At 39.0% G+C, this 17,760-nt stretch overlaps 1 protein-coding gene across 2 annotated transcripts in view; it reads left to right on the plus strand.

The window, feature by feature from the left end:
- Positions 1-12,039, plus strand: part of il1rl1 (interleukin 1 receptor-like 1) — a 32,537-nt gene extending 20,498 nt beyond the window's left edge. For both annotated transcript variants that reach the window (XM_065962440.1, XM_020649178.3), the window contains 8 exons: positions 156-306; positions 2,396-2,461; positions 3,705-3,831; positions 4,575-4,717; positions 5,818-5,955; positions 7,323-7,487; positions 8,829-8,959; positions 9,819-12,039. In XM_065962440.1, coding sequence (XP_065818512.1) covers positions 156-306; positions 2,396-2,461; positions 3,705-3,831; positions 4,575-4,717; positions 5,818-5,955; positions 7,323-7,487; positions 8,829-8,959; positions 9,819-10,067 — 1,170 coding nt within the window. In that variant the 3' untranslated portion in view covers positions 10,068-12,039. The remainder of the gene's footprint in view (positions 1-155; positions 307-2,395; positions 2,462-3,704; positions 3,832-4,574; positions 4,718-5,817; positions 5,956-7,322; positions 7,488-8,828; positions 8,960-9,818) is intronic.
- The last annotated feature ends 5,721 nt before the right edge of the window (positions 12,040-17,760 follow it).

A 17,760-nucleotide genomic window follows, 5' to 3' on the forward strand; every position in this document is an offset into this window, starting at 1 on the left:
GAGGAACATGAACTAAAAGGAGCATGAAGGTATCTAAATGTTTAAATGCCCTAACACTCTCCATCTTCTATCCTGATTCTACATTGCATAAGGCTAACCTCTTTCCCTTTTCTTTTCCTTCCCTACATTTGTGGCCCCTCCTGCCTGCGATCAAGGACTCCAATATTTTCCCAGACGAACATGACGCTCAGCTGTGGATTATGGACGTTGACAAAAGTCAAGAGGGCATCTACACGTGTGTTTGTACCTGGAAACATCATGAGAAGGAGTACAAGACGTCCGGCTCCAGAAAGCTAGAAGTTGAAGGTGAGACGTTTTTATTTAACGTATTTACAAGTCAGGGGAATGGCAATTTAACAGAGCAGGAGGGCAGTTTTTTGGTTAGCTTACCTGCTAGATGATGACTCACTGACCCAAATAATACATGTGTTAAACATCATTACCCTCTTCAGTAGGCCCAAGAAAGAGTCGGTTCAAAGAACTGAGTTAGTGGCGGTTGGCTGCCCGCCAACCGCCACTAACCGGGGCTGTAGCTCCAGTTAATGGTACGCTCTCCTCGCTCTACCACCCAGGATGTAAACAAGCACAGTGAGCAGATAGCATCTCGCAGAAGAATTGTGGTTAGGCAGTATTTTCTTTCCTGTAGTTATCTGTTGAGGAGAATCAGATGGCTTAAGTTGAAGAAGTTTATATAATACTCGTGAGGAGAAATTAATTAACAGCACACGTGTGGTACAGTGTCTTGCCAAGCCAGTTCTGCCCGACCATCTATAGGCTTTGTATTTATCCTAAAGATAATACTAAAGTCGAAGAGCTGCTACTCCATTGTATCAAAAGGAGTCAGTTGAGGTGGTTCGGGGTTGGGGTTTTTTCTTAAAAATAAATGACATTTATTCATGTGAATGAGTTAATGTTCATATAATAATCTGTTTGATTTCCTTATATTAACAATAATGCAGAACACGCTTCTTGGGCGAGGGTGCACTCTGCGGCAGTCAGTGTGTTACAGTAATTGTAAAGCCTGTAAAGGCTTACTTACTTACTTTTGATGTGCTTTGTTAAGTTACTGCACACACTATTGAAACCATTGTCAATAAATGCTTACCCCTCAAACACTTGAAGTCTGCTTTGTTTGTCTTCTTGCACCCCTTTAAATGGTTGGATGAACGGAAAAAGCAAAAATGGTGTTGGATGTTTTCTGCTTTGAGATTAGATTTTTTTCAAATGTAGGGGCTGGTGTTATGTGGAAAACACAAGACCTGCATACATGATCAGCTTGGAAAACACTTTCTCCCCATAAACAAATACATTTGAAAAGATACCTTTTCGACACTTAGTGGTCTCATTAACTTTCAAATATCTTCTAACTCATAAGAGACGACAACGCTGTTCAGGATAACGTGACATCTTTAAACTTTTTTGCACATCATGCTGTCGTGCTACAGTGACATGGTTGAAAAGTTGACATCAGGTTTTCTAAATGTTAAGAATTTTTCCTTCTTTACATGATTCACCCAATAGCATCAATAACAACGTATTTATTTTAAAGCAGCTATGACCAACCTTCATTTAATGTGGATTAATGCATCTCCAGTGAAAATAAAGAAAATCAATTACAAGGACAAAGGCGAAGGTTGATTACTTGATCCTGGAGAGCATAAATGGGGGTTTCCAAATCCCAAACATTCCTATCAAGATTAAACCTTTTTAACAACCTGGCCTTGGTGCTGTCCTTGGCTTTTTATACAGACCCACTCTGTATCCTAAAGCGTCTGTATGACATGCAACCAGCTTGTTAACTTGTTTTTTGCGATGTTAGACACTCAGACCAACTGACCTGGGTAATATAACTGTAGGACCAATGAAGTCCATTGGGGGTTGTAGTGGGAGCTGATGTGGATGGGTCAAAAAACAAACAGAAAATTATACTCAAGTGTCCTAGGAACTTTCACTTGTGAAACCAGAAAGTCTTTTTTAATATTTCAAACACAGATGAAGTTTTCACTAAACTTACCCTAACCAACAGACTGTTTTATGTAAAACATTACTTACCAACACTACAATGTGAGCAACTGTTGGGATAAAAACCCATTGGAATTTTCTGAAGGAGATTCAGATGCCATCACCGTCTAATCCTTATTGTTGTCAAGCTTGAGGGTTAAAAAACTTGTCCACATATTGGCCTCTTCAATATTTAAATAAAATAATTTCTTAGCTGGCTCTATTGGTACAATTGTTTGTGTGGAATTTGCAACAAACAGCCTACAACATAAAGTAAACCTGAGAGTAAGAAATACACCATGCCTGAAATGGTTCAGTCACCACCGGGCATGGCATGGCTGGAACAAAATATAAAAGTGCATTTGTTGATGGCTTTTACCTTTCTTCCATTCAGATCAAGTTGTCGTGAAACCACCCAAAATCCTCTCTCCAGCCAACAAGGAGCAGTTTGCAGATGAAGGTATGAACACCATGATTTTGTTAAAGCAAATAAGACGATTCATGATTTGACTAAACCATCTCCGTCACTCTGACATCTCTCCGTTAGTGCATGTCCACAGGATCCTGTTTGTGCATGTGTATCTATTTCAGCCTGTGTGTGTGTTGCATGACTTACAGAGTGTAAAAACAGAAATTCCCCTTGCGGGATCAATAAAGTTAATCTTAATAATCTTAAAGCAAATAAGACGATTCATGATTTGACTAAACCACTAACATCTTAGCTTGTCTGACTGATAACGAGTGTTTGTGTTGTTTTAATAAGATATATTTAAATGGTTATAAGTGTACTCTACCTAGCTGAATCAAGGAAGAATTGTAGGTGCTTGGGTAACTTTCATTAGGATTCACTAAAAAGTCAAGTGAGTGATTTGAAAAATTGTGTTACTGGTGGATTATGATAAACATCAGAATGGAATAAAAATGAGTTATCAAAGTGAAAAGCTGTACTCCCACTGTCAAAAATGTTAAATCATTTAGTAAACATAAGAAAGATTACATGCTTTGTCTTGTCTTTGATGAATGAAAAGAGCTGTAAAAGTTGTAATGTGCATGCAAGGTGTTGTCCAGGCAGTATCCAAAAGTCTTCTGCACAAACTACTGTACAGAGACAATTTATTGAATGTACAGAGATTGATTCAATTAACTGTCCATTTAAGGGTTTGTCAGACTTCTGGGGGCTAATTGCACTTATCATAGCTCACTTTGGTCAAAGGTTTCAGGAAAATGAGTGTAGAACACCTCTTGTTATCTGAAAAATAAATCAAGATGGAATACATAAAATAAACTAGGAGCTGGTCTGCAAACAAGAGGCGAGTGACAACAAGGCAGCTATGCTTTCTTAGTTGTTGCTTGGCTCTGGACCTTGGTGAAAGTGTCATGTCGCGGCGATCTGACAAACACCATCTTCAGCCTCCCTGAGCCAATCAGACATAGCTGCAGTACCTCCTGTTCCCAACCAGCTCTTATATTAACTTAAGAAAGAAAATAAAAAACAAAGATCTGTCTGTAACAGTATTGTTTGGCTTTTTTTTCTTGTTCATGTAATTTATCCCAGAGATTTAAATGGCCTCTTTCAATACAAAGCAGGACAGAGTTAAATGATATATTGGAGACTAATAAAGCGCTGTTAAACTTTTCAGTATGGTAAAGCCAATGAAGGGTGAGGGTCTCTCTTGATTCTTTTAATTTTTAATTTTATTCAGGACTTGAGATCAAGCTGAACTGCTCAGTGTTGTGTGGAAAAAATGTGGGAAATGACTGCCAAGCTACCTGGCAAATTGATGGGAGCCCTATCAGTCAGATTGATGGATACAATCTCACCACCAAAAGGTAAGACCAATTAACAAAAGATATCACACAACGTACTAACATAGTGTTTGAAATGGACAACAAATGTTACATTTAGGCATAACTATACAATTCTATAATTCCACAATTCATTTAGCAGACGCTTTTATCGAAAGCAGTGTACATCAGAGAGTAAGAACAACACAAGCAACGATCTAGAAAAGAGGAAACAACGTCAGTACTGTAAGTGCAAATGAACAGCTTTAAGTTCGATCGGCCACACAGGTGCCGACAGGCAATGCTCAAAGGCAAAGCACAACATCGACAGCTGTTCTAGAGAGTTCTAATCAGCATCAAAACCATCCTAAAATCATGATTATTCATCAAAACCATCCTAAAATCATGATTATCCAACAAAACCATCGTCATCATCATCGTCATCAATAATTTAATTAAGTGCATCTTGTTAGAGACTTGGAGCCCTGTTGTGAATGTTGCATCATAATGAACAGTGCACACATTCACAAGCATTCATAATTCAAAATCAAGTGAAACCAAGCACATAGAATCACTTGTTTATTGTGTACAGATGCTGCTATGGAAAGACCATCAATATTAATCCACTCATACACATTAATACGCCGCCACCAAAGCAGAAGGAGCAACTTGGGGTTAAGTGTTTTGCCGGAGGACACATACCAACCCCAGACCTTCCGGTTGAGAGACGACTTCACCCCTTGTACCTAACATCAATTAATTGATGTAAACCCTGTGTCCTTTGTTAGAGAGGAGCCTGCAGATGGTACGACTGTCACTGCAATCCTGACCATCAAAAGAGTTTCTGCTAAAGATTTCCTGGCTGAATTTACATGTACAGTTCATGGAGGTTTCGAACCAGCAAGTGCAACTTTAACTCTGAAGCCGAAAGGTGAGTGAGAAAATCATTGATTATTTTCTATCAAATGCAAACAGCTCTTTTCATCGCACATCACGCTCCATGGCTGAAAAGCTCAAATGCTAATGTAGCTACTGCTGTAATTACAAAATGTTAACTTAAAAAAAAAACAATGGAAAGAAAGAAGCTGTAGGACTAAAGTTAAAAACAGATCTGACAGCCTATTTACTACAGATAGACCACATTAGCATTCATCCATTTACTTGCCAACAGTGCCATTAGGACCTGGCATTTAGGGCATATATTCCTTGATAAGAGTCATGTAAGCTAGCTGTCATTTTAGCTAACAGTCTAGCTAAAAGTTAAGTTAAATAGAAGCAGTGGCAGCTGGTGAATTGTTCTCAGGGGGAGTGGGCACTATTTCTCACAGAAAGACCAGAAAGTATATCTCAGTTCATTACCTTGATGTCAACACATACTGAAAAATGCCATTAACTGGCTAACAAAATTTGCATCTTCATTATTTTGACTGAGGTAACAATCTACGTTGCTTCACATACTCAACAAACAACACCATATGCACTTTTACTTACGGGCATACACTTTTGGAGACAAAACTCACAGAAAACTGCTGCTCTGATCCATCTTTATAAACTGTCAATCCGTCTGATCCGGTGACGCTGCATGACTCACTCTATATGCCTCAGTTCATGGGACGTATCCCTCTGCTGACTCCTTTTGGGTGGTAGTGTGTAATGCGATCATGGACACATTTTTCCGGGGCCGGAGAAGCTCCTATGTCTCATATTGAATTGATTTAAAAAATAGATTGTTTTAACTTTAAATATGGCCTGATGTCTGTGTAATTTTCATCTATTCAGTTTTTGATCACTCAGGAAGCAGTGAGATGACAATGACTTTTTTGAATACCTATTTTTTCTTTATTTGCAAAGTCTACCTGGAACAAAGTCATCAGAATGCATGACATCTGAGAAAAACTGCTGCAATCATTTGTTGTGTCTGTCCTTATATTTATTTTTAAATGTGAATATTGAAAGTTTTTTTTTTTTCTTGAATGTGCTAAATTCTTCCTTTTAAACCTCCCTTTTTATCATTTTGTGTTTGTTTCCTAGAGTCTAAAACTCCACTTATCATTGGAGCATTGAGTGTGTTGTTCTTCTGCGTCTTTGCCGCCGTACTGATTAAGTACTTTGCCATTGACCTCGCTCTCCTCTTCAGACCGTACTTCACACTTGCTCTTAACAATAAAGGTAAGGAGGAGAAGTCAGAAAACGTGAACAATTTTGTAAGGTGTTCTCATTATTTCTTTTGCTCTAAATAACAGTGTGTAGCACCACCATACTTTTACATTTCTGTTCATGTTCATGAAGTTGTGTTTTTAGTAAAGCTTGGACAGTTCAAGTCTACAGTAGCTTTACCCCCATTTCCCCTAGATTTATGCTAAGCTAAATGAATCAGGTACTTCTAAGGAAACAATCCCTCTTTTGCAAATCAAAGTTAGTTTGCAGGTTTGGGTTGTAGTAGGCTAATTCAAAGTCTGGATCACAACTTCTGTAAAAAATCTTTAAATTTGGATCCAGAATAAAGGTAACCCTACTTCTTGAAGCTAGCGGTTAAGTTAGCCGCTAAACCCCAAAACATTTCCAATAGAATTGTCTTTCATGAATTGTGGAAGTATTTGTACATAGTTTTGAATTACTCCAACCCTAATGGTTTTGGTTACACATTCTGGCCCATCTTACAAAGCAAATAGACATAAAATAGACATAATTACTGACAGCACTATTAATCACTGAGACAATGTGTCTAACCAGGGAGAATAATTCTTGTGTTTTTAAAACAATGGGACAATGACACAAGCTTTTCCTGGCATGTGCCTTTTTAAAAAAAACACACATGGGTGAGGTTACCTTGAGTTCAAATAAAACTAACACAAACTACAATGTGCACTTCTGTAGCATTTGATTTACACAGGAAGAGAGCAACGCCCGATTTTTCCAGAATAATTTCCTCCTTGGGTTTGTCCAGCAATCTGTTTTTAATGGCACAGCTCGGCTTTTAAATGAAGCATACAGATGTGCTAAATAGAGAAGCTTATTTTTCACAACTTAACCACCAAAACTTTTAGGGAAAAGGAGATGTAAAGAATCTCTAAAGCCGAGTCATGTGAGAGGTTGAGCTGTTTGGATGTTTTTTGATTTAAAAAAAAGAAAGAAAAGAAAGCGAACCCAAAATTACATTTTGAGGAATTCTGCAGCAAGGACTGGGAGCTGCTCTTGGTCACATGCATGGTGCAAACAAGGCCTAGATGTGTGGGAACCCAATACCACTGATTAACCTGCCAATAGGACTTCAGCTCTGTAGACAAAGAGCAAAACAGAGAGTGAACTGAACAGGGCGTCTTCATTGGTCACTGACTTTAAAAAGAAGGGTGTGTTTACAGGGTGGGTCACAACGGTCTTAGCTGAGGAAAAAAACTGTCAGAAGCTTGAAACCTAGAAAAAATAAGACTCATGCCCCATGAATAATTCTACATGGACAGGGTTTATCCATAAGGCCGTAAGAAACAGTTATAATTTGTCAATAAATATCATGAATTTGTTTGTATTTTTTTCAGATGGGAGGGTCTTCGATGCCTACGTAGTTTATCAAACACAGAACCTGGACAATCCCTCTGAAGACACATTCAGTCTTTTTGTCACAAAGAATTTGCCCTCCGTCCTCGAGGAAAAGTGTGGATATCGACTTTTTATCCAGGGGAGGGATGACATACCTGGAGAAGGTCAGCATTACAGTTATTTTTTATTTTTTTTATATTTTGGACAAACAAGTCCAAATTAAGTTGCTTGAATATGTTTTAAAGACATGTGTCCATCAATATGAGTTCCCCTCTTTGTTTCGAATGAAAAGGGTTCAACATCATCGTAGAAATTGCCTTTTTTAGTTTTAGTACTTACAACTTTTATTCAATTTTATTCCTGTAACCTTGCCTGAATTCAACTCTCTTCTTTGATTAGGATTATCTCGATTTTCTTTTTGGTCAAAGTCATCCCAATCCTACTGAGAAGTTTTGAACAATACAAACTCAAGTTTTTGGGCGCCGGTGGCTGAGTGGTCGTTTTTTTTGCGAGCCCCAAGTATAGAGCCTGTAGTCCTTGAAGTGGGCGGCCTGGGTTCGAATCCCACCTTTGGCTCCTTTTCCGCATGTCATTACCACTCTCGCTCTTCCTGATTTCTCACTCTATCCACTCTCCACAAGAGCCTATAAATAAATCTGAAGCCGAATTTCAGATAAAAACCAAGATTGGATTATTTGATTTTACCCACTGTTGTAACCCCCCTCCCCCTTCTTTTATTTCTATTAAACCATTTTCTGGATTTGATCCAATCATTTCAACCGATCAGTTCACTTTGGAACAACTGGGCCCAGTAGTTCTGTCAGTATTTCTACAGCAATATCATTTATGTAGACAAAATGATCCTCACTGCAGTCTCAAAACTTTCAATAACTTAAAGGTGACAAATCAGAAACAGTTTTGACTACATGTCTGTTTTTTCAACCACAAACTGCAAGAAGTTAAGGTTTTTGATAAGATTCTGGTCTTTGTCAGGGTGACCAAGAAAAGAAAGTCTTCCTTCTATCTCTCTCCCCTGTGTAATCAAGCAGCCTGCATGAATATGCATTAGTGCTAAATATACTTTAAATCTGTACATAGGCCTACAAGTGTCGCAGTTTGTGACGACTAACACAAATGTTCAAATCCATCTTCATCACTCTTTTTTCCTATTGAAAATATTTCGAAAACACGACCACAAGGAAATGATATCTTTCAGACGGTTTGTATTACTAACTCTGAATGACTGAATTGTTTTGCAGACCAAAAATGAAGACACAATGATGTCATGGTAGCAATAAAAATTTTCCTTGAACCCGCAGCCTTGCCTTTACGTTCATAGCTTACTTTTTTCTCCTTTGGGTGGCGGTTTAGGTATTGAATCATAGGACTTTAAGAGCCTGAAGATGTGGTACCACAACAACAAAATCAAAGGTTCCTGATCTGGAACCAGTTTAAGGAAACATTTGTGAAACAACACACAAATAACTTCTTGTACATGTTTTCAGACCGTCTGGAGCTGGTGGAGGACCGCATGAATCAGAGCAGGAGGCTGATGGTCATCCTCACCCCGGGTTCAGAATCAGAATCCAGTCCCACCTCGCCTCAGAACTCAGTAATCGGAGGTTTCGACTGGCAGGTACGAAGGGAACACCGTTCATTACACTTAATTGTCAGCTTAGGGAAAACTGTCTTGGACTCTGAACACATTACTTATGTTGCACAAGATCTACATCAAAACAGAAAATGAAATCTGAACCCCATCACACTGTGACTGCAATCTGCTGCTGTTCCCCTGAGAGATGATATGTTTTATAACGTAAGTAAACAAAGGAACGACTACACACTGTTAGCTTGGACCTGCTGAATTTATTGTTATTTATTCAAGTCTGATTCCTGGTTCAATTCGTTGGCAACTAAGTCAGTATTTTTTAATTTAAATTAAATTAAACGCACAATCAAAGGATTATTTACAGATAATTTGAGCACAAAACTAAATGTTGCGGTTGAAACTAATCATTTGTTACTACTGCGAGAGGTCAGCAGCAATCAATTTATAATAATTAAAGGAGGAATATGCAACTTTTTGATCGAGTAGATGTCGCTCTTTAGCACCAGCATGAAATCAAAACAACTTAGTCTGATCATATATTCACACTGCATGTAAATTTACACAAAATGACCGTTATCTAAAAACACTTACATGACATTCAAATAAGCAGTGAGTACAGTATGTTATTCTTCTTTTCTCTAGTCCCTCAATTAAACAACTTTTATATGGGAGGGGATGAGCTAGCTGGCCGGCCGTCCCGACGATGTAAACAAAGTGAAGCTACGGCTCGTAAAGCTTGGAAAGCTCGTGTCACACTCATTGTAGACAGTCATGACTCACAGAGTTATTTTCAGAGGATATATTTGATTTCTGCTACATTTAAGTGTGAAAAATCACATTTTCTTCCTTTAAATCATTTGAATACTTTTTTTTGCTGATGTCCCAGGTGGGGCTCCATCACGCGCTGGTCCAGAGGGAAATGAATGTAATTCTGATCCAGCTGGGGGACATGGGGCCAGAGGGATACGCACACCTTCCTCCGGGCCTGCAGCACCTCATTCACAAGAGCGCCCCCATCAAGTGGCCAGAAGACTCGCGAGGCGCTTCCGCATATAACTCTCGCTTCTGGAAGAGAGTAAGATACCTGATGCCTGTGACACCCGCCAAAAAAGACTGCCAGTCTTTAATTATTTAAAGCTGGGTCCCATTTATATAGAAGTATTTAAAGGCAGGGTTGGTCATTTTCTCCTGATAGACTTTTTTAAAGATTTTGGTCGAAATTGTCTTTAGGTCCTGAGAGACATTAATAACTCATGTGCTCTGAAAAAGGAACAAAAGAAATCTGTCACCTGTAGCAGTTGTAAGCATGTAAAAACTTAAACCAATGTCTGCCACGAGGTACCAATCTGATGAACCAATCAAGCCTCCCTGTCTCCCTGCTCGTTCTCTGACCAATGCATGCACGAGCCAACACTCAAAGCATAAGCTGAGCTACGCTTCTGCACCAATGACGCTTGTGCATGTAAGTGAGGGGCGTGGCTTTAGAGGGAGCACAGAGGGGAGGGGGTGGGTGCAGACGGGGCACTGAGGGAATGCTACTTTCAAAATCATGCTAGTTTTCAAAAATTACCAACCCTGCCTTTAATGTACAGTTAATGAAAACATGCAAACAATCCAGGTAGATTCCTATATTTATTGTAGATTGACAAAGGTATCTATTACTCAATCTTTATTTGTATAGCGCCAATTCATAACAAATATTATCTCAAGACACTTTTCCAAAAAGCAGCTAAAAGACATATCTATTTTTTATATTACAAAGACCCAACATAACATTTAGCAAAGTTATAAGTTCCTTTAAGAGGCAGAAGTGCTGCAACTGCGCTGGGCTTGAAAAATGTGATAGAGGGAGACGCAAGGCGAAGGTTCGGGACAAACAGAAGGCGGTCCAGTGCAGAAGGCCATCCCCACCAATGATCCAATGAGAGTTTGTACATTTAATTTGTCATTTTGGGGCGGCAGTAGCTCAGTCCATAGGGACTTGGTTTGGAAACAGGAGGGTCACCAGTTCAAGTCCCGGTGCGGACCAAATCCAGAAGTTGGTCTGGTAGCTGGAGAGGTACCAGGGCACTTCCCAAGCACTGCCGAGGTGCCCTTGAGCAAGGCACTGAACCCCCAACTGCTCTGGTGCGCTCTCTGGTTAGCAGCTTGTAGCAGCCCCACTCTGACATCTCTCCACCAATGCATGTTCACAGGTCCTGTTTGTGCATGCGTGTGATTCGGGCCTATGTGTGTGAGAAGCATGTCCCAATAAAATAAAAGAGTGTAAACTGAATTTCCCTCAAAATAAAGGATATCAAAATCAAAAAAAAAAATCAAAATTTGATGCTGATGAAGGATATGTGAAATCATCTCGAATGTTAATATTTTGATAACCTTAATGAACACTGTGTTTGTACTCATTCACTCTTTGTACGGTTGTTTTTAATATTTTGTTGTGAAAGTGTTCTTTAAAATGTATTTTCAAGTGGCTGTAAAAGTTTATTTTCTGATTCAGAAGACCTCACAGTTTTTGATATTTATGTTTCAAAGAGCTGGATATTTGTTGTAGAAGTGAAGGAGGAAGGTGATGTATTTAAATGAGTTTCTGTAAGAGATGTTAAAATAGCTTCTCATGTTTTGTATGTTTACTTTAGTGTTAATTTAATTTTTGGTCGTGTAAATGTTTCATTGAGTTGATGTATAGTGTACTGAATCTGTATGAGGAGAGAAAGTTTGTTTGAGAAATAACAAGCTGGATGACCACTTTAAACTGTTACAACTTAAGTCCACTAGAGGGAGACATTTACTTTCTACTCTACATGACGCAATAGTCCTGTTAATAAAGTTTTTACCACAAAGGCAACAAAATATTAAGAACAAATACTTAGTTAATCTGCTATTCTGTTTTGACTAAATAAATAAATAACACATTTGTTTTTAAGAACAGTTGGTGAATGAGGCTCACTGTTCACTTTACAGTGTTACAACTTGGATCCACTAGAGGGAGACATTTCCTTTCAAATCTCCTTGATCTGCATGAGCGTGTATAAATGCCTGTGGTCTGAAACTGAAATGAACTGTATTCATCTTTTTCTTTAATTAAAATATTTCAATAAAGAAATCCAGACATCTTTGCTTTTTTACAGTGCAACATGCAAAAGAAAAAACAGGTGACATTTGTTGAAAATCTCAGACTGTAAATATTAATGTATGAGGCCTGAGTGACATCTGTTCCTGCGGGGGGCTCTGGAGGCTCATCGGCAGCAGCCTCAATGTTGTAAATACTTTCAGTCAACCTAACGACAGGCTGAGAGGTGGAGCTGAGGCGGGTTTAAAATCCTGACAAACCGTTACATCACGCCCACCTGTCAATCATGTCAGCTTCGTTCCTTACTACTATCGTTCATAAAATCAAAATGGATGTGTCAAAAAAAAAATCACCCCCGTACAGAGTGTGCCAGTGATGACAATTTTGTTATGTGGTGTGTATATGATTTCCGGTTGTCCTGCAGCCAGCCTCAAGTGGACCCTTGATGGACTGCAGGATTTTGCACTTCCACATTGGCTTCATTTTTCAACAATTTAGGTAGAAATCAAATAATTTACAAAGTTATAGTTCTTCAGTAAGAGAAGTACTAAAAGTACTTTCTTTAAAGCAATAAGTACAAGTAAGAGTGTTAAATAAATACAGCTGTGTACCAAGTACATATTAATGAAAAATAATGTATGTATAAAGCGCAGATTATTAAAGAAATAAGTTACGTACAAAGGCGCAGAGAGTTGAAAAAATAAGCAATATATACATAATATACATCTTACAGAATTAACGGTAAGAAACAGGCTGCTTGCTCACTAAAATAAGACAGTTATAATGACAAAAACTAGATCAGGCCTACGGAACCCAAAAAATATCAGTGGTTCCAAAAACTTGACATTAAAGGGAATATGTATTCATTTATTTATATATGTTAATTTTATCATCGACAAAAAAAGTCAAACAAAAATCTCAAATCGTGAATGAAAAAGAGCAGAAAGAATAATGATCTTATAGGAGTCCTAAATTATACATATTTTTTATACTATTCAAAAGAAGATCATCAAATGATGTATCAGTCACAACAGCACAAAACACAGCAAAACCTTGATCAACACTTCATCATTTTGCCTAAACATACTGGCTTTAATTATTATTTTCTTTTTAGAAACCCTATCCTTTTTCAAGAAAGCCTCATGACTCAACAATAGGTTTCTTGTGTGCACTGTTGCGTTTTATTTAGGACAGTGAGGGCAAGAACCAGAAACATAAAAACTCTCCCTGCTTGTAGTTGCTAGTTACGACCGCTAGGTGGAGACAGTCAGGCAGGAAGATGACGGAAACCTTACCTCTCTCACTCTCACACACACACACACACACACACACACACACACACACACACACACACACACCTGCCGAGACAACAAATCAATTTGTATTTTCCGACTTCCTCAGCCAGTGCTCTAAAAGCAGCTCCTACCTGCCTGTCCTTCTTTAAACCTCTGAACGATTACCCAGACAGAGAGAGAGAGATATGGAGGATTATTTCAGGACGGAGGGGATAACATGTAAAAGTAAGTGGTTACCTGACGTTCTTCTTTTAACCCAAGTGACGTAGTTGATGATTCAGATTTAAAATAACGCGACAAAAACATCACGCATTTTGGAGGGAAACAACAGAAAGAGTACAGATTTAGAAAGGAAATAATCTGTATCATTTTTGGCTAATACGGTAATAGCAAAAATGACAAAAATAGACACACTTGAACGTAAAATAGAACTAAAACTGTCAAAGATAATGTGTTATTTGCACAGAAGAAGGGTATTAATGCCATATAATAAAAAAAAAATCTGCTATTTATTATTGTTATTATTCATTTATTCATTTTAGGATAATGCCAAATTATCAAGGCTATAAATGTTTATACTTGCTTTTTTATATAAACTTTGTTTTTTCTTTGCTTATTGCAACTGTCAATGTGATTGTGGAAATTTGGACTTCATGGTGCATTCATGTGGTGTTGGACACATCGGAAAAATTTTCTGAGTTGTGAAATATACATGAGCCCCTGCTCAAGGCTTAACAACAACACAGAAACTCTGGAAAAAATTAGGTGCCTTACTTGACGATATAATCGTTTTGTTAATGTTAATATACTTTTTATTAATTCAGGTATTGAACGTCAACCATTTGCTGAAATATAATTTGTTACAGTGACAGTCCATGAATCTTCTTCAGAGTGTCCACGCAGTTTTTTTGTATAGGTGTAACAACATTCAGACTTTCCAAACTGAAAACATGGAAGAACGACTTCCCAACTCGAAAACTGGGACCATCCGATGAGCTCATGAATGCAGCTTCATTCCCACTCTAAAAATGTTTAACATAGGCCCAGCGCTTGTTACATCATACTTAGATTATTGTAGACATTCAGACTTCATTCTGGTCCTGCTGATGCCGTGCCCTGAAACTCGGCCTGTACTGTCCATCAGTTTGTGTAATTACTTGGAAGATATGTTTTCTTAAGTACAGTAATTAGAATTGATTACATGTTGTACCGCAGACACGTTTAAGATCAAATGTTGCACAACTGTAGTTTATTTTAGATATTAATAAGAAAAATCTGACGAGGCAAAGTGACTTTAAGAAGTCTGACAGATTGATTAAAACCCCACCTTAGACTTCTCTCTCCTAAATGAATAATTATGAACTCATTAAACGATTCTTACTGAACAAGTCCGGCTTGCTTTCCTCTTCTGCCTGTATGCAAACGGGATGTTTTGATGGTTGAACAGAGCAGGTATTTGACTCCTGATAGCTTCATGTCACTAGATCTGAGGTGACACTGGATCACTAACATGAAATGTGACCTGATCAGACATTTTTAAGATTCATTTTGCTTTTTATAATTCTGTAATTTCCTCCCTTGAAGCAACATATTCTTTGGAAATACAACATCAGAGTGTATCATGCTGCATATGTCCCCAGGTGCTCTCTTACCCCCTTAGGCCTGCTGATGCATGCCCTAGACATGACTGAGGGCCGTCCCGCCCGACAGCGTGTGTGTGTGTGTGATCACTCCTGTGCGTGTGCGCGTGTGTGTGCGTGTGTGTGTGTAAATCTTCATGTGTCAGCAGAAGCCGAACAGCGGCACGCTCCCATTGAAAAGAACGGGGGATGGGGGGCGGGGGCTGTGCTGGATGACGTTTGGCCCGGCAGCTGGGAGCTGCTCCGCTCTTTTGTCCCCCTCTGACCCTTCCTGACCCGGCACTCGCCCCGGTGTCACACACACTCTCACATACACCTGCACAAAGACAGACACATGGCAGCACATACGGACACACACTCGAGCATGCAATGTGGATATTTGCTAACACACACACACACACACACACACACACACACTCAGATGTTGTTTAGTGGGCCCAGTGGGGACCATCTATCATGACTTAATCAGGGAGCTGCTACTCTGCGACTTGCTGTATGCACCCTGTGAAAGATTTCAACGTAAGAGAAGGGTTTTAAATGTGAAATTCCATTATCATTTTGGAAGCAGATCCATTGTCTGAAGAGCTTTCCTTTCCTCGTTTGTCATCGTTAGAAAAACCCCATAATTCCAATATATTCCCTGATGATAGCTTTGTAAAAACAGGTAATAAAAACAAATTCCAGGAATACCAGTACCACCAGGAAGCAGTTCAAAGATTTTATTTTTAACCTGAAATTTAAAGTTTTAACCTTTTTCTGACACCTATCATTAAGGCCTCAGATAGAGCCCTAAATGGGGGGAAAATATTCTTCTGCAAATATGTTTTTTAGTTAAAAGGTAACTAAATAATGTGAGAAATATTCATTAAATGAATTCTCTGTATGCATTCGTTCATGTTTTATAAAAAGGTTTGAGCTGAGCCACATAATGATAATCATATCACATCCATACAGGGTTATTTATTCACAGCTATACAGCTTATTTATAAGTTAATGTAATACGATCTATCAGAGATAACTCACCAGTCTGTTGAAAACGGACACTTAAACTGGCACACAGAAATAGTGAGAAAATTTGTTTTGTCATTGTGCTATCAAACAGATTGTGTACGTTTGTGTGTGTTGGCTGTGGAAGTGATTTTTTTTTTTTTTTACTGTAGAAAATTTCATCTAACAAGTAAATGCTGCAATAAACAGTAGCAATCTATTTATGAATCTGAAATCACACATTTTGTACAGCTGAGAAAGTCAAAAAATGGAGTCCTACTTCTTTTTGCTGTTTGATGTGATCACAATCAAACACTCTGATTTGGACATCAAGCAACAAAACGTTTTTCATTTTCCCTTATTACGTTTTTTTTCTGAAATGCTCCAATATTTAATTATTAATTCACAGTGATAAAACATTGCCCTTACCCTTTCCTCCCCTCAGAAAACCTGAGATGAATAAAATCAGATATCTGACTTCAGTGATCCCAATCCTCTTCTCTAACAGAGTTGGACGCTATGGGGAGGGTTGCTTTTGTGTCAGTGTTACATGTAGTTTGACAGAATCATAATCTCAACATAAGAGCAAACCAGTGAACTGAAAACACAATGAAGCAGTTTCATTACGCGCACACGGATCACACTGAGGGGACAGTCTATGGTCATGTGCTGGTCGCTGGATATAAACCTCATCACACCCACTCCTGCTCAATCGCAGTGAATTATTCCCAGAATAAGTTTTTTTTAGGAGTTTTGTGCATACATGAAAGCACCATTTGATTTTTCTTTTAAAAACTAAAACGTCTTTGATGCAGACCAGGTTGCTGTGGAGCTTTTTATGGCCCACAGTTATGTGGTAAATCTCAGCAATGTGTTGTCTTTGTGTGGCTGCTGCATCACTCCATCTCCATTACACCAAACACGAGTCTGCTCCAACAGCAGGTGGTGTGTGCCTGTGTGTATGTGTGTGTGTGCGCGTACACATGTCTTCATGCTGCCTCCTTAAGTGACCCCAAAGGTCAGCAGGCCTAAGGCCAAGCTTTTGTTCCTTCAAAGTCCTTGATGACCCTGCCCCATCCCCCCCTCTACACACACACTCTCACACACACACCATGTGGTCTAGTCTGGTTTGTTTGGCCTCCCTCTCCATGGTTAGGAGCATGTGTGTGGGGGCTCTTAGTTTAGCATTATGCCTGTAAAGTGTGTGGAGATGATACCAGCTGGACCTCTACTCTCTCTCTCTCTCTCTCTCTCTCTCTGCCTGCGTCCTCTCAGGTCTTGTTAAGGGAGCCGAGTAATCCCTGCAACCTGGATCAGTGTTTACCCAGAGGGCCGAGCTGCTCCTTCTGTTTCTTTACGGACACTCATCCATCCTGCCTGGATTAACTTCACACCTTCCTTCACTTCCATTTTCCTCCTTTGCCCCTTTTCCCCTTATCACTTGATTGCATGTTAAAAGAAACTATTTCCTAACATGATAATGTTGTTAGAGTGAGTTAAAGGCGCCATTTCTGTACCATGGTGAAGTCGCAAAGGTTTTTTTTTTGGTTTTAACGGGCCTTACAAAGTGCAGGACCGTCTCACCTCCGTCCATGACTCTTTTTGGATTAGGATTCTCCGGCAGCGCCGAATCAAGGCTCCCCCTTTTTATTGATTCTCTAACAGCGTAATATCAGTGTCCCAGTCCCAATTAAGACATGCACACACACAGCCGTCAATGTATTTTCTTTTACGTTGATTGAACTCCCAAGAACAGCTGCCTACGACCATATATTACTTTTAAAAAATGGGAAAAAAAGTGTTCTTTTTCTGTGCACTTCCTGTCAGCACCTGTGT

This window comes from Labrus bergylta, chromosome 13 (assembly GCF_963930695.1).
Source record: "Labrus bergylta chromosome 13, fLabBer1.1, whole genome shotgun sequence".
NCBI classification, from domain to species: domain Eukaryota; kingdom Metazoa; phylum Chordata; class Actinopteri; order Labriformes; family Labridae; genus Labrus; species Labrus bergylta.